The sequence below is a fragment of the Pezoporus wallicus genome, unplaced genomic scaffold, assembly GCF_028554395.1.
Source record: "Pezoporus wallicus isolate ANWC-B61680 ecotype Strahan unplaced genomic scaffold, APGP_CSIRO_Pwel_v1 contig_8490, whole genome shotgun sequence".
NCBI lineage: Eukaryota > Metazoa > Chordata > Aves > Psittaciformes > Psittacidae > Pezoporus > Pezoporus wallicus.
In genome coordinates this window covers 20,260-47,998 of record NW_026642793.1, presented here as the reverse complement: position 1 = coordinate 47,998, position 27,739 = coordinate 20,260, and the positions used below count along the sequence as shown (strand labels likewise).

The following is a 27,739-nucleotide window of genomic DNA, read 5'->3' as shown; positions in this document are numbered from 1 at the left end:
CTGTCCTTTAAAATCATACTGCCATCTTTTGAGCAGAGGTTTAGAAAGTCCAGTAATCCTTCTCCAAAGATTTTGAATGTTTGTTAGCTGAGGTTACTTCAGTAATCACATTTTTGGCATCATATGGTGGGTTAAAACTAAGGCAGCATCTCCTTGTGCTGAGAAGTTAAAGGCAATGTGGATGGTGAAATGTGTATTGAGTGCTCTTTAGAATGTTAATACTTGTTTGGTTTTTGATACACAAGATAAAGCATGGTTGCTTCTTTTTAATGTTATAAAGAAGTAAAAGGGCTTTTCAAATTATATTTGCATAAGATATAGGTAGCTTCATAATGCTACCCAAACCCTTTGATTTTTGCTGTGGAATAGTATGACTAGAAGTATCCCTTATAGTAACCTTGCAGAGGTGGTGGCTGGCATGGACTGAGGGTGTGGGTAAAGTGGGGATTAATGCCATGCTTGTTGCGTGCAGTGTTTGAGTACTCACTTTTACAGCAAGGCATATCCCCATCCCTGCCCTCAGGTTAGATATTTGGGCTGTTCCAAGCTCATAATAATTAACAGAAATGGGGATTTTATTGGTAGGATGCTTTTTAAAGGCTTGTCTAGTTGGATACATCCTGCTATCAGTGGTGCTGCTAGGCAAGCTTGGCTGTGGAAACTACAATGGGGCAAGTGTGTTCAGAAGGGCTCTTTGAAAGTGGGTTAATACTTAATTTTGAGAGGCTTGTCTGTATTGAGTGCTCAAATTTTAGTAACCAATTCCAATATACTGTGTATTTTTAGACTGAACTTTATAGTCTTGTTAAAATACATAGTCTTGAACTTTGTAAGTGGTTTGGGGGGACCTTCCTTTCCCTTAACCCTTCTTTAGCTGAACTCAAGATCTCAGGGAATCAAATAAAACCAAACCTATTTATAAATTCTGAACCAGTTATTGAACTAATTGCAAAAACTGAGCCAAGCTGTAGCCTCTTGCACCTGCAGAAAAGTTTGCAGCTATCAAAAGCTTGTTTATTACTCCAGATCTCCTTGGGTCCAGGTGCTTAGCCGGACACTTCCCCCAGTTCAGTGGTTTGATGTTCCAAATATTCAGCAGAAAAGGTGTTGCTGCTTTATGCAGACTGTAGTATGCTTAACCTTTGCATGAGTGAAGATGCCAGAAACCCAGATGTAATTTCAGAGGCTTATTTTCAAGTATGTTAGATAAAAGCACACTTTTAAACAGTATCAAACGATCATTTGAAAGATTAAGAGTTTTCAGGTGAAGATCTGAAAGGACACGGTTGCCTCTTTTATTGTTGACTTTATCAGGTAAATCTTTACTGTTTTGTCCTTCAGCTTGGTTAGCAGAAGTTGATCTTGTTAGAATGCAGTCATCTGTAAAGGTAACTGCCCAAGTGGGAGGAAACATTTCCATTCCTGGTCCTCATGGTTGTGTCATCTCTTACACTGTTGTCTGCAGATGTTATGTGCTTGACTTGCTGGTCAAGTGACTTACCTGCCACCATTTAAAGCTGCTAAATTTCTGACCCAATCAATGAAGATCAAAACCAGGAGCTCTTCTTCCTCCTCAGCTTTGATTTTTCTCCTGGCGTTTTTGTGCTTAAATGAAAGTGAGTTGTTCTACCCTATACCGACTGAAGTGTGGTCTGTAATACTTTTGTACTGATAGGCACCTTGTGCCTATTTCCATCACATACAGAGGCATGGTTTTGCTTTAAGGCTTCTGCATAAACCTCACAATTTGAACTCCTAGTGACTTCTGTGAATCCTTCCATAGAACATGCTTGCAGAATTAATGACTTTTCATTAAATATCTGATAGTGTTGAGGTAGTACACAGTGAAAATACTGAGCTTTTCCATCAGGCAGAGGGTGATCTTTCAGTATTCAAAGAAAACCGATCACACTGATATAGTTAAGTTCACTGTTGGGTTTTTTTTTTCTGCTTTATGTAGTCAGCTCTTACATAGTGTAACTTTGTCTCCTGAGATTTCTTTTAGTACATGTAGTTATAAATGCTTTTACTAAATACCTACTGCAGTTGTACCCCTTGATTTGTCTTGACCTCTAGTGCAGTGTTTCCTGAATCCAGCTGTTCACTGTGCTGTGGAAGGCTGAATGCACAGACAAAGTCATTGTCTTGCTTTTGGAATGGTCTAGTGAACTAGTAAGAGCTGCATGGCTCAACTGAAGTAATTTTTATTGAAGTACCTTAATCAGTCTGGCAAGAGGGATGTCCCTGGTGACACTTGAAGTAATATCTGAATCGAATGCTGAAAGCACACAATATTGACACATACTGCTTTTGTCTTTGTGGTTCATTCCATTATTTTAATGGACTTCAATTTGTGGTCTGCTCATACTTGTAGTGCTTGTGGGCTGTCCTGAGGGTTCATGTGTAGTAGAGCATATATACATAGTGCAGATCTTTAGAGACTTCAAAAACTCATGTGATGTGCAAAACAGAAGTTGGATAACAACAAAGTTGGTATGAACCGTAGTTTACTGCAAAGCAAGGAGCAGCAGCAAATTCTTGAAGCTGTCACTCAGTTTTGGTATTTCTAGTGTGATCTGAGACCTCAAAGTTAGAGAACATTCTTGCTACTTGAAAGCTGTGTGATATTTAGGCTCTTCCCCCTCTTAATTATAATGGATTGTGTAACTAGACGGTGGCTGTAAAACTTGGTCTTTCAGTCTGCTTGAGGTGGTGTTTCTGCCAGATGAATTTGAGCTTCTTGAGTAATAAATTACAGATGGTCAGCCATGATTGGGAGCAAATTTGAGAGGGAACTTGGTTGTCTGTTACGCACCATACCTCATATCTGTTTAGTGCATTTCCATGTTCTTTCAAGATGGGTAATATAGCAGACAGCTTGAACTACTGGATGCAAGCCTGCGTGGAGCTTTATTCTTGTGTAGTTCTTCCTGCAATTTGCTTTCTTAGACTTCTGGGGTTTATATGAAAATATGTAAGCAGTTTATTTGTCATAAACTGATAAAATAAGGATGTGCACTTACCTTTGTTCATTCATTACAGTTGCACGATGATATCTGGGAGAGTTCAGTTTTCAGAGACTGAAACATCTCTTGTGCTGCTAAATTGGGCATAGGACTTTGTCATGAGAGGGGAAATACTACTCGTAGTATGAATTAGGATGGCAAGGCTCAGGGATAAGTGCATTTCATGTTACTGTAAGCATTGAGCTGTATAGATATTTACAGAGTACTGCTAAGCACTTGAGTTCTAAATTTAGCAGGCTCTGCAGTTCACCAGCTGTACTATTTACTGAGAAATATTTGGACTATAGGTTTCTTGTTTTTAATTTCCATAGCTGTATGCAAGCTAATGTGAGGGAGACTTCCCTGCGTGCAGATTATATAGCTCATTAGATCCCTGAAATGCCATGAAGTAGCATCTTAACACAAGTGTTTTTCACCCAGCCTGAGGCCTCCAGCAAGAACATTTCACACTTGGGATCATAAAAACAAACCTACTCCTTGGGCTTTTTATTTTAAACAAGCCAACCAGATGTCTGAAACCCTTCAGAATGAACCTGAAGGCAAATAGGAGGAGGTTTATTAGCTGTGTGTTTTTTGGGAGCAGGATGTATGGAAGAGATTTGTGTAATACCTCAGCTCCAAGCACGTAGGGTTTGGTAATCGAACGGTACGTTAATACTGATATTATTTCAGTCTGTCATGGGGGGGGAGCAGGATGTGTGGAGTAATCATCATTGACACTGCCATACAAGTTAAGGGCAGTGCTACATGTTTGTTCAGGTCTGAGTACTTTTAAAGCACATATGTGCTTGTTTGACTCTGCTCATTTTTAAAGGCAAACACTTAAGAGAAAGTAGGTGATACTGCTTTTTTCCACTGGCTTTTCTTCTATAATGGAGTGAAGCAAATATCTTTGTTGTAGGGCCTGTTAATCTTCATCTGTATCTTTTCTTCACAAGCCTTAGAGTAAAATAAGATCTTGTGGGTCTTGTATAATCTGTATCACTTGCTTTAGTGGGAGCATGGTGGGCTTAAGTTGGTGGTATGTGTATTTCTTCAAACACTGATATTCTCGGTATAAATTACTATTTATGAGTCTAAGTTTTGTATCTTGTTGGAGGCTTTTTGTACTAAATAAACACTTCCATTGATTTTTAAATAGAACATTTATAAAAACAGTATGTGGAGGTGGAAATAATTCATGTAGGACCTGAGCTGTGAGCTTTCAGTAATATCACAGGCTGAATGTTGCAGTAATACTGTAAAACTGGTGATTGCCCACTAGGTTTTGTTCTGAGCTACTCAAACAGGCAGTAATTCTTAGTTTCAGCTGCCATGTTCTTTAAGTGATGGTGGTTAGCACATTTAGTTCATAATTACGCAGAGGCAAGGCGTTTGGAGTTCATATATAAAAGCCTCAGTAGACCAGGCTTCTTGTTCCTCAACACTATGTTGTAGTCTTGTGCTTTCTGCAAGATTGCTGAGGAGGAAAAAGAGTCCAAATGGCACATTGCAGGGAGATGGCTGGTCACAGGCCAATGCTGATGGCTAACTCAAATGGAACTCCAAGCATAAATGGGAATATCCTTCAGCAGAATGAATTAAATCCTTGGCTCTCATTTAAGTAGTGATAGATTATTTTAGGAAACAGAACTTGAGTAACAAAGCATCTTGGAAAAGCATCTTTGTACAGGATAACCCACAAGGCACAGCTCATCTATTGTCCTGTCTGACAAAAGGATCCTTTGAAACATGCAGGATGATTGGTCTGCCATGTGAATGTTAAGTCTTTCTCAAGTGTAAAAGACAGGTTTAAACCTGGGAGACTGGTGAGACTTCTTACTGATATGAGCTAGCAGTAGTAAATGCTTTAACCTCTGGCTGGGTTGAGTTCCTAGCCCTAGTTTTCTGTGGTGATACGTTCCCTGCTTTAATTAGGTATGGCCTGGAAAAAGTCTCTTAAGCTTATATCTCCAGCACTTCTGTTGCTTTGAGAAATATACTTTGTAAAATGTGACAAAAGGCTTAACATCCCCTGTCTCAACCCTTCCTTCACCTTTCTGGAAGGTGACTTTCCACCAAACAAACTCAAACCACCTGATAAATAACTTTGAGAAATAGAGCACAGTGTATTTATTACAGATAACAGTTCAGCATGTAATGGAGTAAAATCTTCCATTTTCTAATTAAAATTTTAGGAAACAATATTAGCTCTTTATTTTGTCTGTTTTTCAGCCAAGCTGGATGAGTTCTGCATCTGAGGTATGAGAAATCTGTGCACCAGAGTATTACCTTTAGTCTCTTTCCAGCACATCATCTGGCTGTTCTGCAAACGAAACCACCATCTTAAGCCAGGAAAGTCTCTTTAGTTGACTTCCGGTGCTTCTGCTTGCAGTTTTTTATCCATCTCACAAGGTCTGTTTCTTCAATCAGAAAAATCAGAGTACTGTTTGTTCCCCTTTTGTTCAAGGAATTTGCCAAAATGTGTTGAATCTTAAGCAAAATGGAGTCTAAAGGCTGTGTGTGATGGTTGAGGTTTTGCTTCCTTCTCATAGGAGCTCCTGCATCTAAAGTGTGGGAGATGGAGTAGAAACAAGAGTGTAGGATGCAGCCTTGTTTTAGTAATGGTTTGTACTTTGTCACAGATGTCTCAGTGACCAGTTGGTGTTACAGTGATGATGCTTTAGGTTCAAAACAGCGTAATTCTGGGCTCCATAATTTCCAGTATTTGAGGCAGGTGGACCTAATATTCTTGTCTGTCTCTGGAGGCAATAGCAAGGTTAACTGTAATTTTTCAGCCTTATAATGGTGAAATATAGTCCTGTTGCATGGTAAGTGAGGTATGTTCTTCAGAAGAGTTTTGAGCTCTTGATATTGCTTGTCCCTCCTGGAGCTTGTGAAGTATCTGAAGAAACTTGACTCCAGTGACAATCAGTTAATATAAAGGATGCCTTCTAGTGTATTGTCCTTTTCTGCAGTTTTGTGCTGGAGCTTTGGCAACCTTAACCTAGGCTTGAAGGCCTCCTAATATTGAGGCTTCTTCTAATAAAAACTGGCTTATGAAAGCACTGCATGGAGAAGGTGAAGAGATTTTGTAGCTCCCAAAATTTCTTTTTACTCTTTGAAAGAAACTCTGAATTGCAAATGTTGGAACTAACTTTGGCTTCATTTTGAGTTTTAGCATGTGTAGAGAGTGACCTTGAGTTACCTTATTTTGGCACATCTGAACTCTTCAGGGAGAGGAGCTATTATTTAAATAGGATTTGCTAGATGATTGTGAAACAATTTCAACAGAATACAAATGAGGCTTAGAAACTTTGTCCCTTTTGGTTAGAAACTGTTGTTCTAATACACTGGTTTTAAACTTCTTGTAGAGAACCTCAGAAAATAAAGGTGTTAATGGTGCATTACGAGAAGATCCCTAAAGTATAACATTCTGGAAACACAGCTGTCCTGTTCTTGTACCTATACCCTAAAACATTGATGGATAATTCTTTAGCTGCAGGAAACTTTCTAATTAAATCTCTTATTTTTAAGACTTGATGTGGAATTTTGGAAGGCTGCAGAATAACCACTCTGCAGATTAGTGCTGAAAAGGATAGAGTCCAACTAATTCTTTCTAAATGCCAGCTATCGAAAACCTTTCTGGGCTAAAAGTTATTAATAATAGCCTTATGTTACAAGGAATGCTTAGCCTCCCTGTGAACTTCTTAGCACTGTGGTACCTAACGTGTCGTTCTAGGAGTAGAATGTTCTCTTTCCACTTGGAAACTAGAGTTTTGCATTGCAAGGAACTAGATGTTATGTAGCTTTTTTTCAGATGGCACTAAATATTACTTTAGCAGTTTCTAAAAAGCTGGTCTTCCAACTTAGTCTTGCTTCAAGCATAACTAGGACGGGCCAGACAATGCTCTGTTAAAACTTAATCAGTTTGGTGTGATGTTTCAATTCTGAAATGCTACTGAAAGTGTCAGGAGGGGAAAACACGTATTTCATCTAGAGTCTAGTAGCAAAATCATCTAGATGTAGAGTTAGTACTGCTGGGGTTATTAGCTGCTTTGGCTTGCTGAAGCAGAGATAATATTTTAAAGGGCCTACTTATCCGAGTTGGAATTTTGACTCTAGCTAATCCTTTTCTTCTGCTGGGAGCTGACTAAGTACATCATTATGGGATTGTTGGTAATAAGGGTTCCATGTTACTCTCTAAGCAAAGACTAGGAAATGATGTGAAAGAACAGATAAGAGGGAGCAACCTTCTGTGTTTTCCCTGGGTCATTTTAGTCCCATATGTAGAATAAATGGAATTCTGATAGTTAAGAAACACCTCCATTTGTGTTATGGGGAAATAATCTAAAATCTTGTGATCTTGTCTTTATCCAAGATGGAACTTCCAGAAACAGAGGAGAAATTGTTAGCAGTGATTCAAACAAATGTAAATTTTCCCAGTGAGATGAGCTGTTGCTGGAACATTTTGTCCTGCAGCATGCAGAGGAGGAGGAGTGGGTTGGAAATGAGTCTGGCTGCCTTTCTTTCTTAGAGCCAAGAAGAGATTTTTGAATTGGTTTTATGTTCTTCATCAGGACTCTTCAGCTCTTTGAAAGTAGGTTGTCAAATTGGATGAGCCTCTGACATCCTTTAATTGACTGGGAGGTTGGGTAATCCGTATTTTTAGTAGTCTTCCCAAAAAAAACCCCAGTGGCGTCATTGAGAAGATAGAAAATTTGTGACACAAGCACTTCTTTTCTTCTATCTCCACCCTTAAATTTGGCACAGATTTTACAAGTCATTACTACTTGTGGCTTAACTTTTAAAGAAGTGAAACCTCTCTTTAATAGAACTGTAGAGATGGAATAATAGATCTTTGCTTTTCCCAGGCTTCAGGATGTGTCATAGAGCAGAACTTTAAATCAGGGATAATGGTGATACTGATTCCATCACAGCGCGTTCTCCAGCTGTGAAGAATGTTAGTTTTGGCTTGGGTTTGGAGTTTGACTTTTTTTCTAGTCCATTTATTTTGTTCCTTTTCATTAGTCTACCTTTGAGCAATAAAATAGCTTCTCTTCCTCTCACCTCTACAACCCCCAGCTTAAGGAGATCCTAGTAAGATTAAATCTCTCCCAGGATGGAGACCGACCAAAGTCTTTTGTTAGGTGTGTTTCTCTTGGATGGCTCAGCTTTCTCACTCGTCTCCCTAATCAGGCTCTGTAAAGGATGGTGTGCTAAGAGAAAGATGGCCATAATCTTGTAAGACTTCATCCAACTTGGAGCTCCAAGGGATGTTATTATTACCTTAAGGCTTCAGAGTATCTTGGTGTTTGAACTTGCATGCCTTGCTTAGCCTGCTACCTGTAGAGACTTGGTGACAGCAGAGGTGTATGTCTTTGGGGTATACTTACAGGTTGTATAGAAGGCAGGGCATGTACTTGCAATGGTAGGCAGAACTTGATTGTTCTAAGATCTGTGCTGTGAGGCAGCTGAAGAAATGCAAATTCAGTGGAATCCATGTTGCTGTAACAAGGATGGTTAAATGGTTTCTGTTACTGAAAACCTAATTTGTTTTGAAGTGCTGAGCAGTTTCAGAGGGATTCAGCCTGTTAAGCATAAAGGGCATGATAAGGAGAGCCTGAAAAAAGGTGGGTGCCTTTATTCATCTCTGGAAAGAGTGTGGTGGAAAAAGTACATAAAATAAGCAGCTTACAGTCTCAGGGTACATTAAATATATGCCACAGCAGAGGATCTTGAAACACGGAAATCCCCAAAATGTGAAAATATCATGAGGAGTTTTCTATAGTGTAAGGAACTTCCTCCTAAGTGGTAATGAGGGCCAAAACCTTGTAAGGCTTGCAGATATATATTAATGAAGCTTTAAAATGACAACAGCATAGTGAAGCTAGAGTGGCTCTTGAGAATGTCTTGTCTCCTAACAGCATGTGGATAACTGTCCTATTCAGCTTGATTCTGAAAGTGCCATGCCTCTGTGATTTCATTTGCCTCCCCTTTATCCTTTCAGGCAACTGAATTTATTGGTTCATTAACTAAAGAGTGATGTCCTTCTGTTCTCTCCTTATTCTAGCTTGTATCATGCTGACTTAAAATTTCAGTTAAACATTGAAAATAAGAGCTAAGCAAAACATAACTGCATTATAGTTAACTAATTAGAGACCAAATGTTGTTCCTCCCTTGGTTTTGGTAGCTTTGTTGGTATTGCTTTTTCCCATAAGGAACAAATTCATCCATGGCTCTTCCAAACAGAAAAGTAATTAAATACCTGCTGAACTTCTCAGCTGGTTCTTGGTAGTAGCCTCTTAGGTGTGGAAATACTAATCCTTACAATGACTCTGGAAGTCTTTGTGCCTGTTACTAAGCTCTTCAGTATGTTTTCAGTCTGCATATGGACTGTCTCTGACACAGCCTTTGTTTTGACTTTTGTTCTGGATTTCTGGGTCTAGTTTTAATTTCACCAAGTTTCGAACAGGACAAGGGGTAATGGGTTAAAACTTAAACAGGGGAAGTTTAGATTGGATATAAGGAAAAATTCTTTACTGTAAGGGTGGTGAGGCACTGGAATGGGTTGCCCAGGGAGGTTGTGAATGCTCCATCCCTGGTGGTGTTCAAGGCCAGGTTGGATGAAGCCTTGGGTGGCATGGTTTAGTGTGAGGTGTCTCTGCCCATGGCAGAGGGCTTGGAACTGAATGATCTTGAGGTCCTTTCCAACCCTAACTATTCTATGATTCTGTGACATTACAAGGTTTGTTTTTGTGAAATACTGCTCCATTCACACACTTGCCCTTAACTTGCATGATCCCCACTTTTCTTTGGCAGATGCTTACATTGAAAAGGGTATATGCAGCCAGGAGGTGATTGAATTTGAGTGCTTTTGATTCTTGACTTGATGTAATTTCAGAACAAGATGTGGTTGGTATTTCAAGTTGTTGGGTTCTTTCCTGAAAGACAGGACATAGTCTGTAAAAACAGACCAGTGAAATCTCCAGGCATCTGGGTAGCATTATTTGTGGTTGAAGAGCACTTATAAGCATCCTGTTTAGCACGTAAAAGTAGATACAAGAATGAGGCTGAAAGATGGGCATAGTCTATGGCTGTGAAACAGCTCTCAGGCTCAGGGGGAGGCTTTTATGTATCAGACACCTGTGAAGGTGAAATAGCGCATGGTTAGCATGTTAAAATCATATTTGAGGATGTTCTCAAAGGCAGCAGGTTTAAAAGATAATCTAATGTTACCATTAATGCTATTAATATCTTAGTTTTAAATGGGTTTAACTTGGGTCATGGACTCGCACCTTTTTTTTTCTTGCAGCTACTGGTTATTTAAACAGCTGATAAATAGCAGTGTAGAAGAGACAATATTTTATGGAAACATTCATTTACGGTTATTATCTGCTATTTATTGTAGACTTTGAAACCTAGCAAACAGAAGTAAACTTCTGGGCCTAGTGGCATCAGTGTTCCATCCTTCAGACTCATGTTGCTTTGTTTAAATTTGGAAGTACCTGTGTGTGGAGTCATGGGAATAGGAGTTTGCTGAACGTATTGTGAAGAAATTATGAATAACACTAATGTAGACTTGCTTTTGGAAACTGGAAGTGAATTTGAGAACTGTGTGAGCCTGAAAGATGCTGTGATAGGAGAAGGAAAATGAAGAAGCTGAAGTTCTGTGGTTTTGTTGGTGGGTGGTTCTTGAGAGTTGGAAGAATGAGGTGGAGTTGAAGGTGGTACAGAGGTCCACTTGCTGTGGTAAAAACCATCAGCTAATAAAGACTTTTAGAAGACAGTGAGGAATGATATTGCAGGAGTTAAGGGTTACTGATACTAAGGGAAGAGAAGGGAGGATAATTTATGTAGAGAATGTTTGGGATAGAAAGAGGCAGCCAGTGAACCCAATGCTTTTGATTTAGCTGACTGCTCACAGAATAAAGGTATCTAAGCTTTTGTCAGTGATGCTTTTATGTGTATGGTAATCTGTCGTGCTTACAAGTTTAAAATCTTGTGTTTGCTGACAGGTAGCAATTACATAACCTTTACAAAAGAGAAAACGCAGGGAGTATATTGAAAGTAGCTGAGGGTTTGGAAAGTGGATGTAGCATTTGAGGTACCCACTGCTCCAGCTTTTTTTTAAAGAAAGATTTAGTGATGAAATATGGTAGAATGTCTTAAAATAGCATATAGTGTTAAACATACAGAACAGTATGGTAGGTATCTGCATCTTTCACACACTGTTCTCATATACCTAACTAAGACTTCAGTAGTAGTTTAAAGGAGGAAAAGTTTAAGTCTTTCCTTCCGCCTCAGATAAAAATCCTAGGTAGAATCAGTTTAATATAGGAAACTGCCAAATAATATCCTAGTCTTTACTATGTGTGATTCTCATCTCCCTTCTGAAGTTGTCTTCAGTGGAATCTCAGTAGGCATATTCCTTCATGAATAGACATATAATGTGAAATGCCAGGTAATAGTGTTGGTCACAGAGTGCTGTACTTGTATGAACAAATGGTCCAAACACGAGTCCTGTAATTACAACACTAATTATGATGTACACAAGAATTGTTCTGACTTTTCTCTTTTTTTTTGCCTCAATTTTACAGAAAATCAGACATGATACACTGACAGCATCTGGAAATAAACTTTGGCAATAAAATGGAAGCATAAATCTCAAGACTTAAAACCAAACCAGAAATGGCTCATGAGTATTGAAAGAAGAGACCGAAAAGCCTCCAACACTTCTGTGAGAGCAGTGGAAAAGGAACAACTACCATGGTAACACTAATAACAGAAAAGCTGCAGAACCAGAGCTTGGATGATCTGACGTGTAAAACGTACAATATTAATCTGGTAAGGATCTACCAAAATAACATTGTAATAAATGTGAAATGCAAAGTAGGTTAAAAATAACTCAAAACTACATAACAAATTCAAGAATGTAGATGAGCCAGAATTCAGTTATTTAAGTTAGCACTGATTTGCAAGGTGGATGAGAGTTATAAGGAGCGGGGTGGGGGGAAGTGAAACTTTAGGGTATGGTCCTTCTTGAAATAATGCTGCTTTATTTTAGTGAACTTTTAACCTTACAGCTTCATTTTAAATAGTGAGTGAAAAGCCTGTTTTCTCATAAAAATGATATTCTAATGACTTGAGAGGTATCAGAACTTCTCAGAATTCCTTTTACCCTAACAGAAACACAAATACTGGTATGTGGTGAAGTTTTCTTCACTTCCTATAGGCTAATGATTGATATCTGACAATAATATTTACTTACAAAGATCAGTGGCCACTATGTAGGTAACTGTCAGCACTGAGCAGGAGAATAGGTCATCCAGTAAATACAGCTGAATGAAAATTGGGTTGCTAGCTACCAGGCTGTTGTTGGTGCTAGTAGATCCTTGCTTTACCAGAGTATCGGACGGCTGGTGCTCTGAAAAGTTGTGTAATATTTACTGGACTATTTTCTGCATATTTAATATGTGGGTCCGTGGTGTGGTTCAAGCTTGCTATTTAGACACTAGGAAGTCTATTCTCTTCTTATCTCACTTGTGAAATGGGACATTACCTACTCCAGGCTAATTCATGCAGAATAGTCTTCATTTTGGATGCCCACCTGAGAACACTAAGATGGTATTTTTCATGTAGTGCACCAGCCTTGTTTCACTGACATTAATTGTAATGGCACCTTCCTGTAGGTCAGACTTGCCAATGACAAATGGCAGAACAGTTTGACTAAATGCCGAAGTATTGCTCAACTTGAGTTATCTTTTCAAATAGTAAATAATGCAAGCACTGAACCTGAAGTGCATTCAATTACTTTAATGTTTTTGCCTGGATTGTAACTTGTACTTAAGTAGCTGGGCTGCATCCATATTTATTTCACAAGCCCAAACCAGGTGAAGCAAATCCTGAATGTTGTGCAAAAGCGCCTGCAATTTTCATGTGTGAAGTGCCTGACCTTTGGTCCAATACTTTGTTCAATAGTCTAATAGTAGACATTAATCAAATGGCTTTATTTCTACAACTATAACAGGTCCATTTAGAATTCTTCTATTAATTTAATTGATTTTTCTGTCTTTACCTTAAGTATGTGCTGTTCTTGAAAGGCAGGTATAAAAGCATTGGAATGATGTTAACTCTCTTAGACATGCTTAATGAGCCTGCATTTATTTTGGCTAGCTTGTTGAAGCACTTGAGATACACAGTTTGTAGGAGAATCTCCTGTATCCTTGAACTTGCAAACCTATTGCTTATAACTAAATTCTGGGCCTAGGTGTGAGCCAGTGATGACCTATAACCAACAGCAATGCTTCTAACTAAACTTGTAGTGGCATCTTGGAACTCTGTCTGGGGACAGGTGAGCAGTCCACAGAGAGTTTGTGGGTCAGGGTTAAAGGGAATATAGCTATGGGAGACATTAGTGTGGGGATCTGTTACAGACTGCCTGATCAAGGAGAACCTGCAGATGAAGCACTCCATAGATAGGAAAAGCCTCACGCTCGCAGGCCCATGGTCTCATGGGTGACTTCAATCACCCTGACATCTGTTGGAAGGACGGTACTGTCCGGCACAAGCAATCCAGGAGGTTCCTCGATTGTGTGGAAGACAACTTCCTTCTGCAAGTAATAGAGGAGCCGACAAGGAGAGGTGCCGTGCTTGACCTCATGCTCACCAACAGGGAAGGGCTTGTTGGAAATGTGACACTTCAGGGCAGCCTTGGATGCAGCAATCACGAGGTGCTTGAATTTGAGATCCTCAGGACAGTGAGAAGAGCATGCAGCAAGCTCGCTGCACTGGACTTCAAAAGAGCAGACTTTGGCCTCTTCAGGAACCTGCTTAGTAAGGTTCCATGGGATACAGCCCTAGAGGGCAGGGGGGCCCAAGACTCTTGGTTGATATTCAAGGATCACCTGCTACAAGCTCAGGAGTGTTGCATCCCAACTAGAAGGAAGTGCAGCAGGAGGACCAGGAGACCTCCTTGGATGGATAAGGAGCTCCTGAGGAAAACTCAATTGAAAAAAGAGGCTTGGAAGCAAGGACAGGTGGCATGGGAAGAGTACAGGGATGTTGTCCAGGAAGCTAGGGACCAGGTTAGGAAAGCTAAGGCCCAGTTAGAATTAAACTTAGCTAGAGGTATTAAGGATAACAGGAAGGGATTCTACAGGTACATAGCAAATAAAAAACAGACAAGGGAGAATGTAGGCCCCCTCAGGAAGCTCTCGAGAGAACTGCCTACACGGGATTTGGAGAAGGCTGAGGTTCTGAATGACTTCCTTGCCTCGGTCTTCACTGGCAAAGGCTCTGACCAAACCACCCAAGTCTTGGAAGGCAGATGCAGGGACTGTGAGAATGAAGACCTTGCGCCCGCTGTAGGAGAGGAACTGGTTTGAGACCATCTTAAAAATCTGAACGTGCACAAGTCCATGGGTCCTGATGAGATCCATCCGTGGGTCCTGAAGGAGCTGGAGAATGGAGTTGGGAAGCCGCTGGCCATCATATTTGAGAAATCGTGGCAGTCAGGTGAAGTTCCCAACAACTGGAACAAGGGAAATATAACCCCCATTTTCAAGAAGGGGAAAATAAATGACCTGGGGAATTACAGAGCAGTCAGTCTCACCTCTGTGCCTGGCAAAATCTTGGAGCAGATTCTCCTGGAAGGCATGCGAAGGCACATGAAAATCAACAAGGTGCTTGGTGACAGCCAGCATGGCTTCACTAAGGGGAAATCCTGCCTGACCAATTTGGTGGCCTTCTGTAGTGGGGCTACAGAACTGATGGACAGGGGTAGAGCAGTTGATGTCATCTACCTGGACTTGTGCAAAGCGTTCAACACTGTCCCACACGACATCCTTGTCTCTAAACTGGAGAGACATCAAATTGATGGATGGACCACTCGGTGGATAAAGAGCTGTCTGGATGGCCGCACACAAAGAGTTGTGGTCAATGGCTCAATGTCCGGCTGGAGACCAGTAACGAGTGGTGTCCCTCAGGGATCGGTGTTGGGACCGGTCTTGTTCAACATCTTTGTCACTGACATGGACAGTGGGATTGAGTGCGCCCTCAGCAAGTTTGCCGATGACACCAAGCTGTGTGGTTCGGTTGATACCCTGGAGGGAAGGAATGCCATCCAGAGGGACCTTGACACGCTTGTGAGGTGGGCTGATGTCAGCCTTATGAAGTTTAACCATGCCAAGTGCAAGGTCCTACACCTGGGTCGGAGCAATCCCAGGCACAGCTACAGGTTGGGCAGAGAAGAGATTCAGAGCAGCCCTGTGGAGAAGGACTTGGGGGTGTTGGTCAATGAGAAAATGAACACGAGCCGGCTTCAGTGTGCGCTTGCAGCCCAGAAAGCCAGCTGTATCCTGGGCTGCATCAAGAGGAGCATGACCAGCAGGTCGAAGGAGGTGATTCTGCCCCTCTACTCTGCTCTTGTGAGACCTCACCTGGAGTATTGTGTGCAGTTCTGGTGTCCTCAACATGAAAAGGACATGGAACTGTTGGAACAAGTCCAGAGGAGGCCACGAGGATGATCAGGGGACTGGAGCACCTCCTGTATGAAGAGAGGCTGAAGAAGTTGGAGCTGTTCAGCCTGGAGAAGAGAAGGCTGCGTGGAGACCTCATAGCAGCCTTCCAGTATCTGAAGGGGGCCTATAGAGTTTCTGGGGAGGAGAAGGGGTAACAGGTTAAACCTTAAACAGGGGAAGTTTAGATTGGATATAAGGAGGAAATTCTTTCCTGTTAGGGTGGTGAGGCACTGGAATGGGTTGCCCAGGGAAGTTGTGAATGCTCCATCCCTGGCAGTGTTCCAAGACCAGGCTGGATAAGGCCTTGGGTGATAGGTTTAGTGTGAGGTGTCCCTGCCCATGACGGGGGTTGGAACTGGATTATCTTAAGGTCCTTTCTAACCTTAATTATTCTATGATTCTATGATCTTGTATTTCCTAATTTTTGAGGCACTAAAGTTTGCATAGATTTGTGAAACTGAGCTATCCTATTGGTAGTTACTGTAGGTTTTGTATCAGAGACTTGCAAGAGCAGTGAATGATGTACTTTTACACTTTATGGAGTCTATACAGGATTGTATTAGCATGGTGCAATGTGGTGTTGGTTGTTTTTTATTCTTGTCTTTATCTGTACTTACAATAAAGGATAAAGGAGGAGTGGAAAATGGCAGATTGTCTCATCAGTGGCTTTGTCCTTATCCTTCTCTTGCTCCTCTCCTCCTTCATTAAGTAACTGGTTTTGGAAACACTTTAGTTCTTGTAGAAAATTAATTCTGAGGCCAGGAAAATGTTCTGTTTGTACACAGTGGCAGCTTGGAAAAGTCTGGAAATCACAAAGGAAGGTGTGTAAATGGAGAAGCAAGTGTGAATAAAAGTGTGCAATAGGATGTTCCCTATGAGAAAGGTTTAATGGGAGCGAATGATGGCTTCTTGACTTAAAACATGAACCTAAGATAAAGCACCCTTTTTCCAGTAGGAAAATGACAACTGCTAAATTTTAATAAGGGGGAAAAAGAATGCTAGTGGGTGTCTTGAATCTGCTTTAGCACACTTAGGCTTCTTGGCAAGAAGTTCAGGTTAATGCTGTCGTTTCTTCTAATAGCAATAGCAATTTAGAGCCATTCTTTCACTACTTTCATTGCTGGCACAAAGTTCTGCGGGACGATGTGATTAATTGTATTGTGAGCTGATCAAGGCTTAAATCTAACCTTTCTTGCAAAGCTTAATGTTAACTCTTATCAGTTTCATGATTCTTTTCATAGTGCATCTGCACAAGTATTTGTCTTGGCACAAATAGGTAAAATAGCTGGGGAAAAGCTATTCTGTAATGCAGCTTGTAAATGAAGGTTATAAAAGAAAGAATAGCTCTTTCAGACTGTTTACCTTCCAGCTAGCCAAGCTGGGCATAAAGACAACATACACAGGACATAATACACTTATTTGTGTAAGCTGTGTGATAAGTACTTTTACCTGCTGCCTGAGTATGTTGTAAAGTACTGGGTGTAGCTTTTTACTTGTCTGTTAAATGAGTTGCACCAGCTTGGAAAATTAGCATGTCATTTGGCCATGCATGCTCAGTGATATCCACTGTTGTGCTGCACCTGCCTTCAGGGAAAGTACCCCAAATGGTTGTGTTTCCTGCTGTAGGAGCAGGAAGGTTGTCCCAAGTTCTTAACTAAGTGGGTAGAACAATATCCCTGGTTGGCTGACTGTACTTCTCAACAATGAGATCTTGTGCAAGCATATTATGACTTTCATTCAAGGAAATAGTGACCAACTGTTTCATTTAACATAGATTTCTTGAGAGCCTTAAGAATCTTGAGGGCTTTTCTGTATGTTCTGGCTAAGCCAGTACTTTTTGGTATTCATGTAGAAGTTAGTATTGTTTTCTGGCATAACAGTGTGTGAGGTGCAAGACTTCAAGGTGTGGTATTAGGAAAGAAACGTGAGCATCTCCAGAAAAGTATTTGTGAAAGGAAGAAGCTTTACTATTAATACTTTCTGTGCATCTAGGTTTTCATTGTTTTTAATTTTCATGAAGCTGACTTGTGTTGAAAGACTTAAAATGGGGCTGACATCCTTGGATGGAAAGCCACTAGCTGAAAGACTTGAGGGCTGAGTCTGAAATGTGACTTAATTAGTACTTTGTATTCTGAGAAAAGGTCAAATGCTTCTCACTACTTCCTCTCTAGTCATATTTGGAGGCTATTTGTTAGAGAGATGGAAGTCTAGCATGGCCTATTCAAACAATGAAGGTCCCATCTGCACAGTGGTGGTTAAATTAGTACTTGAATAATAAACGCTGGCTTTTCTGTGGTTTGGGAAGAATGCTGATAAATTGGAGGAACTCAAAAATACTTAGAAACAGAAGAAAATGCCTTGAAATAAAAAAAAACTAACATTACGAATATCAAGAAGTCATTCTGAGAATGAGCAGGATAGCGCAGGCTGTGAAGCTCTTTATGTAGTACATTGGAGTGTATGTAAAAGAACAGCCAGATTTATTTTTTACAGCTGCGTTTTCACTAGCAAAGAGCACTTTTTAAATTGGTGATGTAAATTATAATTGTCAGTCTCACTTGTGTGCCTCTTCCATTTACTGGGTTCAAGACTAGGTGTTTTCAACATGAGTATTTTGACTCAAGAACATCTGCTAAGACTCAGTAAACCAATTGAAATTTGCAGTGCTGTCTTAAATGCCATACCATGCAATTCCTTTCCTTTTGAGGATAGTCTTTCCAGATGCATAGGAGAGGTTCAGTTCCACTTTCTTGCATGAAGGTAACAAGTAAAACCTTAGAAACTTGTTTCATAGGCTTTGTGTCTCTATCTAAAAATGTTCTTTTTCCCAGAAAGCTTCTCAAGAGGCATCAGATCTTCGGGGGGGTTTAACATGAAAAGCAGTAGTGGGAAGATGGATATACGTGACCTCTTGGGTTTCCTCTTAAGGCAGATGACTTTGTGAATAATGTGGCATTATTCTGAGGAAGATTTCTTTCACACAGAGGGTAGCAGACTTCCCTGTCAAGGTTCTTTTAGCAATTGCAACTTCTCAAGCATAATCATAAAAGAGCTCTTCATTCTGGAAGCTTCAGATAGATCGTAGCACAAAGGGAATGAATGGGGGAGGGTAGAGCATGGCCAACCCAGGAGAGCTGATAAACTGGTTCAGTGCCCTGTTTCAGTAATATCTAGTGGGACTTCTGCTATGTGCTGTATAGATAAAAACGATCCTCCCTCCTATAAGCAATTTACAGCCTGATAGTCTAGTCTACTCAAATTTGTACTTCCAGACATCATTAAAATACACTAGCAGATAGTGTTTCCAGGTATCTTTAGTGTCAGTTATATAACTTGGCTTTCTAGATCATAAATGAGTTTCTTGTTTCCTTCATCACCCTGAAGTGCCTTGAGCGCAGCTTAATGCCCCTTTCCTGCATATGACGTCACATGTGACATTTAATGAGGGTTTTTGGTCTGAATCTCCAGAGAATTAGCACCTTCTGTAACTTAATAAGGTTCTGTATAAATGATCACTGAAGAGAACAAGTTGTAGTTGTAATACGTCTGCTTTATCATAGACCTGTGTTCTGACTTCACTAGGAGCTGACCAGAAATAGCTCAGAGGATGGGGTTGTTGTCTGGGTTTGAGAACATTGCGGTTCTCTGTGGTACAGATAGTCTGTGTATGTGATCCTACTTTTTCCATGCCCTCTTGAAAAATTCTATTAGGGCTTTGCAGCTCTTGGACAATATTTTAGCCTCTGTTTGATGGGCAAGGCTTTTTAAGGTGGTTAAAGTGCAGGTAATCAAATAACTTGGGCATTCATGAAGAGAACCTTGTTAAAGATGGATTTGGCTAAAAACTACTTGTGAAAACTAAATATTGATCTAATTGCCATGTGGGATTGTCCTTGAGGTTCTGTTCCTTCTAAGCATTGAAGACCTTAGCCTGGGTCTTTTAGACATCCTTTGTTATTGTGGTTAAGTCATTCTTACTGCCATTTTCCATGTAGGTCAAAATACATTAGCTAATACATTTTGACACAATGCTGTTACAAAAATGTGTTTTCCTTAGCTACTATCCGATAGTTGGAATAGGTTGGTATTGCCTTTCATTTGGGAAAAACTGGAGAGGGAGGAATTTGCTGAAAAACCTTATCTTTAAGTCTCCAATTTGTTTGTTTCCCCTTCGGGGACAGCTGAAATGTAAATATCACTGTTATCTTGATGTGCTCTTGTGTTCTATATGGTGCCTTATTAGCTGTTTAGAGTAAACAGTTGATATTGGCTTCTTAAATGTGTGTATACATATAAGTGGCAACTGCAGTTATGAAAAGCAAGCTAGTAAAAATGACTATGGCTCCTGCTGTCAAGTTGCAGACTTCATATGGTTGGATTGGGGCTAATTGGTTCTCCATCAAATTTGCAGTTAAACTTGAGGCTCTGCTCTTTAAAGTAGCCTTCTTTAAATGTAAGTTAAGAATGCATCTACAAATGCAAACATAGAGTAAAAATTAAATGGCTTGTCTCATGCAGACATCACCAAAGATTAAATATCTGATTGTCTTATGCTTTCATCTGTTCCATTATTTCCTACCTCTAAAACAATAATGCCAAGAGAATATCACCATAGCTTAGTGTTTGTCTTGTGTGTGGGGCTCAAGGATATAAAGTTGTCACTAGCACTCCATGTGCTGCTGTCCAGCAAGAAAGAAAAGCTTTGTAGCCCAAGGATGTTTGTTTTAAAATTGACTTTGTATCTGGAAAGGAAGTGTATGTACGATGCTATCTTCTTTGGCTATACACAAAAGACAATGCTCACGTGAAATGTGGTGTTCTCTTAAAGCAGTCTTCATACTGAGGTGGTGATGGAGGAATAAATAATGATCCTTGGACTCTGATGGAGCCTTGAGCTTATTTATAACTCCTTTATAAGAGGCTGGATAGCAAGATCTATTCTCTTGAGACCTAGACCCTTAAAGAATACCTTTGTAGTGATATTTTCTAGGTAAAATTAGTTAAGAAAATGGAAAACCTTCATACAAATTGTCCTACTGTGCAGATACTCCTGATGAGGCTTCATAATAAATTCTGAAGCCTTTTACACACAAGCCTGGTTTTAAGCATGGCTTTATATTGTTTCTGAGTAGTGATCTATTGCCAGTAAGCCATGATTTCAAAGACTGTGAGTCTGCAAAAGACAGTTTTTAGCTAGTAAATATTTTTGATTTTTTTACCCTTAAGAAATAAGCAGACATTTTGCTACATAGGTTTTAAGGAAACATAAAATGCTAGTAAAGCCTGATTGAGATAATGTTCATGGTGGTGGCCTTAAAGAGCTTGTATATTGAATTTAGGGAAAGCTATTCCTGTCTTGTAGTTGAAGATTAAGTGTTTTGCTTTTTAGCCTTAAGATTGAAAATGGAAACCCAATTGTTAGACTGTAATTTCCTCTCCAATGAAATGAGAATTGGATCAAAGCTTTTTCATTAAGAATGAATTATTGCTCTTAATTCTGCAGTTTATTCACGTGGGCCAATGTTGCAACTCCTGAAGCAGTTCGATATTTCACAATAGATCAGAAAACATTACAAATATCTAGCTGCCAGGGTTTTTTTTATAAAGATCAGCTGTTGAGGAATTTCTTCAAGATACCCAGTCCTTTCTAAAGATGTTGTTAAATGCACGTATAGGGGAACTGAAAACTGCATGCAGTATCCTATGCTGACTGCTTCCACAGTTAAAACTTTTTTTCTTCTGATTGATTTCAGTACTCATCTGAGAAGCTGAACAAAAGTGGCAGCTTGTTCCCTTTCGAAATCAATGGTAAGTTCTTCAGAAACCTTAGCTGTGTTTTACTGAGGTAATTGGTATAGCAAGCAGCCTTTCTTTTGTAAATAAGATGAGGGGGATGGAGCATGCTGTTGTAGAGCCTGCTGGTTTAAGCTGGTCTTGGAACAATACTGGGAATAGCTGGTTGTTAGTTTTGTACTTGTGATCTGCTTTGCATAGTAAAAGCCCTTGTAACACGTTTTTTGGTTCAATATCTGCTATGCCAGAAGCACAGCAGTGCTGTTTTTCATGCTAAACATCCCTTCAGGTTCCTCAACTGGCAGAAATCTTTACACACCTTCTTGCCACGTAGAATATCCAGCATGATGTAAAACCTAAGTTGAAGTCCAGTGCCTTCGTAGAAGTGTTACCTGCATTTCCCACTTTGGTCGTATTAGAGTAAGAGGAAGTTGTATCTAGAAAAAAATAAAAATGTCACTTATTGAAATGTAGACTTTGTGCTGCTTTTTTAAGGGATGGACTTGGAATTTTGCATCTTCTGTTGTGTTTGAGGATGGAGGGATTTTATTTGCTCGGTGGAATTCCCTGTAAAATGCACATCTTAGCTTGTGTAAATTTTCAAAGGGAAATGGTCTTTTTATCTTAAATACCATTATCAGCAAGGCAGATAATCATGATGGGAGTCTATAATAGACCACCAAGACAGGATAGAGGGGTAGACCATAGTCTATAGTCTGTAAGCATCTGAGAGGAGTCTCACAATCGCTAGTCCATCTTCTTGTGGAAGACTTCAAATCACCAGATGTCTGTTGGAAATATACTGTAACAGAGAGGAAGCAGTCTATGAGGTTCCTGTAGTGTGTGGCAGAGAACTTCCTGACATAGCTGATGAGTGAGCTATATAGGGAAGGTGCCTACTGGAGCTGTCATTTGTGAACAGAAGGACTTGTGGGTGGTATTGATGGTTGGAGGCTGTCTTGGTCATAGCAATCTTGAAATGACAGCAAGGAGAGTGGGGTCAGCAAAACTGCTGCTTTGGACTTCCAGGGGGCACTTTGGCCTGTTTAGGAGCCTGGTTGACGAGAGTCCCTTGAGAGGCAATCCTGAAGGGCAGAGGAGTCTAGGAAGGCTGGAGATATCCTTCAAGAAGGAAACCTTAAAGGTGGAGGATCAGGCCTTCCCCAGGCACTGAAGGATGAGCCAGTGGGAAAGATGACTGCCCTGGCTGAACAGAGAGATTTGCCTGGAATTTAGGTAATAGAGAGTTAATGACCCTTGGAAGAGGAGATGGGCAACTCAGGAGGGGACTGCAAGGATGTCATGACGTTATGCAGGGAGAAAATTAGAAGGGCTGAAGCACAGCTATAACTTAATCTGGTGACTGCCATAAAAGACAATTAAAAATGATTCTATAAATACATTAGCAGCAGAAGGAAGGCTAAGGAGAATCTGTCCTTTATTGGACACAGGAGGAATCATAGTGACAAAGGCTGATGTACTTAATGCCACCTTTCCTCAGTCTTAAATAGTAAGACCAGTTATCCTCTGGGTACCCAGGCCCTGCACTGAAAGTTGAGGACAGGGAGCAGAATAAAGCCCCTATAATCCAAGGGGAAATGGTCAGTGACCTGCTATACCATGTAGACACATCCAAATCTATGGGTCTGGATGGGATCCACCCGAGGGTACTGAGGGAACTGGCTGAAGGACTCACCAGGCTGCTTTCAGTTATTTGTCAGCAAACCAGGATGGTCCCAGTTGAATGGAAGTTAGCAGATGTGGTGGAGGCACAATCCCTGGGGGTATTTGGAAGATATGTAGATGTGGCAGTTGAAGGATATGGTTTAGTGATGGGCATGGCAGTGTTAGGTTGGAGCTTGTGTTCTTAGAATCGCTGAGGTTGGAAAAGACCTTTAGGATTTTACCGTGTAAAGAATTAAAACACACATGCAACTTGTGACTTTATTTCGCAGTATTCTTTAAACCCACTTCCCAATCTGGGAGAAAGCTTCCTAAGGCTTTTTAAAAATCAGGGCAGTCCAAGCTAGCGAATTGTCCTACAGTACATACAAGGAGTTTCAAGCATTATCTGGATCCTATTGTGTTGGCTATTTTACTTGCATTGAATTATGGATGGTTCCTGCCTTGAAGAGCTTACATGCTTAAGGCAAAGCACAGTATGTGGTTGTACCCATCTGAAAGAATGGAGGAGGAAGGACAGAGGAATTCTAATAAAACATGTTGTTTGAATAGGCCAGCTGTCTGCACAGTTAAATGATTTTGAGACAATAGGCTGTTCTTTAAATAAGATTGAAATAAACAGGATAATCCATGACATACTTTGGGCATGGAATATGTAGAGCTATTTGCGTTCACAGTTTTTGAAGCTACTCAGCAAATCTTTTATCTGATGATTACTCTAAAACTTAGACAACGGTAAGAATATACTGGTATTTAAAGTTATATCTAGGTTCTTAAAATAGCCATTGGGGAAAAAATCTGGTGTTTTAAATACTCTAAAGCTGGGGTAAGTGAAACTTACTTGGCTAATTGGTTTAAATTAGCAAATTTTCTAACCAAGCATGAAGTGCTGTTAACTGGCCAACAGTTTTCAATTTGCAAATCCAAAGTCTGCTGTAGTTCTTCTTACACTTCATTGTATAATGTGGAGGAACAGCTGTAAAATGTGCAGAATGTTCTCAAAGAAACGCTTTACAAAAGAGTGAGAGGCTTCGCTGGCAGACCGCTTTTAACCCAGCGTTGCCACTTCAGATGAGACGTTGTGCACTGTGGGTTATGCCGGTATTCACAGTGAAACTTGCAGGAGGTTCTTAAGGGATACTCACTTTATTTTATGCATTGAATTAGGATTTTTATCCCCTACACTTTGAGCAAGAAAAGGAAAGGATCTGCAGTTTGCTTTTAACTTTGTACTGTTTCTAATTTAAAGTAAAGCTTTTCACACCACAGAATGTGAACGCCCATCTCTTTCGAACTTTTTCTTTATTAAGGTATTCTTAATAGAAGAGCATAACAGCCAAATGAAGGACAGCAGTCTGAGAGATTATCCTGTTCTTATTAAAAGAATAGAAATTCCCTGGTGGGTTCTTGCATTACTTGTTAATCCATTTTGGTTGGACCATAGGTTGCTCACTGTTACAGGTTTTAATTGTGCTGTGTACAAGGAAGCAGGTAAGGAAGCTGTCCTTGTTCCTAACTAAAGAAACACAACGCTGTAATCTTTCAATATACAGGAAGAAGCATTAACAAGGTACATATGTACTGCAGTCCTGAATTGGCTTCTGAAATACCTTGGTCTTAATGTTTTTTGAATATTCTATGTTTTTTAAAATGTAACTGTAGTGTGATTAAGAGCTAGGTATCTATGGCTCATCCTTCAGAGCTTGAGTTTTATTCATGGTTTTGCATTAAGCTAGGTTGAAAACAAACTGGCTTTTTTCTTTTGCATCTTTCACTTGTATCTTTTCAGAAGAGAGTCCTTGGAAAGCTTTAAATGGCGGTTACCCAATCCAGACTGACACAACAAGGAATTCAGCTTACCCTTTCCCAGTGTGCCCATTCAGCACCAGCACTGCCAGTAATGGTAGTCTGCAGTGGCAGCAGGAATCTTCCAGTACATCTATGGTGTCCGGATGGATAAGTGAATTAAACCTTAACGAAAACTCGGGTCAACCCTTGGCACCACCAACAAAACGCCACTGCAGGTCCCTGTCTGAGCCAGATGAGCTGGCTCGCTGTCGGTCCCCTTGGAAGCCTGGCAATTCAAAAGTTTGGACTCCTGTGTCAAAGAGACGGTGTAATAGTGGCGGTAGCGCTACTTTGCAACGCTGCAACAGTCATGGAAGTGCAACATTACAGAGAAGCACAAGTATCAGTCTGCCACAAAACATACTGTCACTCAATAACGTCTTCACTATCACCAGCTTCAACACATCACCAGTACCCAGACCTTCCTCTGCCAGCAGCGGGTTTGTGGACAGTAGCGAGGGCAGCACAAGCTCGAGTACCCGCTGGAATTCTGGAGGCCCTTGTGACTTTAACCCAAGGCGCCGCCTCTCCCTCTCCCAGGAGCACATCACCGAGACAGGAAATCTCTTGCCTTCAGCCAACAGCACTCCCACCTCCACACCGGAGCTCAGCCGGCGTCAGGGCTTGTTGAGATGCCGCTCTCAGCCTTGTGTTCTGAATGAAAAGAAGAGCCGGCTAAAGCGCAGACGGGAGGAGGATGTACGATGGAACAGGCCATCGTTAGACTTTTTTAAAATGACACGGGTGAGATTTTACTTTGCTCAGTGTGTGAAGGGAAACTCTTGCAGAAAGGCTGTTCCTAGATAAACTGAACTAGTTGGTAGTTTACAGACTTGCTTATGTTCTTATACTGACATAGTCACCTTCAGCAGGCTCCTTATACTTGCCCGTGCTATATACCCTATAGCTACTTGCTTTTTGTTCCCGAAGCCCAGACCCTAAAGTCCAAACTGCTTGCTACAGGGTACAAAGATCTATGAAAAAATGCTTGAAGCAGAGTCCAAAGAAAAATGGCTTGACTACTCCATGGTTTCGTTTCATTTTGAAGTGGGGGTTAGACAGGCCAGCAAAAAAATTATACCACTCTATTCCCAGAGAACAGTGTGCAATGATTTCTCAATCATCTTGGTGTAAATCTGTTTGGTTAATCCTCCCATTGCAGTTTGAGTAGTTCCATAAAGTTAAATAAGAGCAAACAAGTCCCTGTATAAATGAATTAACTAAAGAAAATGCTAATAAGCAGTCAGAAATCCAAGCAGTACTGCAGTACAGCAGCTGCAGATGCTCTGGCTCAGTGGAGAGGTGTTCTAACTTGAACTATGCAGAATTCTTCTTTCCTCATGTAAAAGTGCTGATATAAAAAAAAAAGTAAACTTCAGTTCAGGCCTGTGCTTTGCATGTAATGCAAATACGTGTGCACAGCTCACTTTTCAAAGTTTGTGTCCACAGAGGCAACTGCTACAATTTAAAATGGAAGATGCTAATTTAGTTTCTGTAGTTGTGAAATTGAGTCTTACTTTATGGCCAGAGAATACATTATGCTTGTGAGAGTATAACCCTCCTGCCTTCAGTAGGTAGGAGACTCAGGAGGTGGATTGGTTAAGAATAGTGAGGAAGAGGCAGTTTGTAGAAATAGCGATGAAAGCGTGAAGAAAGGAAAAATTTTTGTACCAATGTTCCTCCTTTAATGCGCTGTGCAAAAGAAAAGCTGAGTAGAATGAGATGCTGGCAAAAATGTCCAGTCTGTGGTACCTTGGTAGTAGAAGGCTTTACATAGAATTGGGGGGGAGGGGTGGGGGGATACTAGTAAGCTACTGGAACTGAACTGTCCACTGTGGAATATTCAGAGTTAACTAATTTATGTCCACTTTGCCAAGGTAAAAGTCTGTATGACTTTTTTAACACCTTTATGAGTCAACTTACTGCTTAAAGGACATTCTTCATTAAAAATAGGGCTTTTTTGATGAAGCTGTGGGATAGGTCACTAGTTGGTAAGCCATACAGAATGATCTGTTTGCTTATTGACAAGCTTGGTAACCCAAGCTTGCTACTCTAGACAGGACCTAGACAGTGTTCCGAGTTCTGGTTAAGATGCAAGTTTACTTACTAGCTAATCAGATTTTACCTGTTACTGTGTTAATCACTGCCGAGATTAGTTTGCTAATCTACTCCAGAAATAGTAGCGGATTTGCCTTCAGCTGCTCGTGTGGTCTAATTCAGGTTTCTTTATTTAAAACCTGCTCCTTTTTTTGGCTATACTTGCTGCTTACACTCTTCAAGCTCTAGAAGTGAGATACAGTATTTAACTGGCAGAGTAGTTTCAGTTGCTCAGATATATGGATTACTTAGATGACATAACAGTGTATATGGAGAAAACCTGATATAGCCTAAAGTTTTTTGGCTACTTAGATTTGCTGCTACACAGACTAATATTCAGCCTGTCTCAATCACTTTTTTCCTTTAAGATCTATTTTGAAATCATATTTTTACTATAAGCTGAGTAGTTTATGCAACAAAGTTCACTCTGCAGTGTCATGGTGTGATGGGTTTTTTCTAGCTGTTTCAGGAGAATCCTCTTTCAGAGATACTACCGAGTATTTAATTGAAGGCAAAAAGTATAATTTGGAAATAGATGAGTTTCCAAACATGCTAAACTTTAGTGAAAACATCTGTTTAAAACTTAGAACAGTGCTGAAAACATTTGAAGTAAAAACTGAATGAAGTTTTCAAGAACTATTGGGGTTTCTGTAGAATGACAGCTTGCTTACCCCTTTGATTGTTAAAACTCTATTTCTTCATAGCCTACCTTTTCCCCATGTCCCAAATCCTGGCAGATGTATATGCTTTGAAACTTACATGGTGGTCTTAAACATTTCTCTCTAAATTTAA

At 40.3% G+C, this 27,739-nt stretch overlaps 1 protein-coding gene across 2 annotated transcripts in view; it reads left to right on the top strand.

Moving 5' to 3' along the window:
- Positions 1-25,789, top strand: part of FAM53A (family with sequence similarity 53 member A) — a 34,679-nt gene extending 8,890 nt beyond the window's left edge. Inside the window, exons 2-4 of one of the 2 annotated variants that reach the window (XM_057432309.1) lie at positions 11,606-11,852; positions 21,280-21,334; positions 24,795-25,789. In XM_057432309.1, the coding sequence (XP_057288292.1) occupies positions 11,775-11,852; positions 21,280-21,334; positions 24,795-25,657 (996 nt within the window). In that variant the 5' untranslated portion in view covers positions 11,606-11,774 and the 3' untranslated portion in view covers positions 25,658-25,789. Of the gene's footprint in view, positions 1-11,605; positions 11,853-21,279; positions 21,335-24,791 lie in introns of both variants that reach the window. The other variant, XM_057432308.1, reaches the window with a different exon arrangement.
- The last annotated feature ends 1,950 nt before the right edge of the window (positions 25,790-27,739 follow it).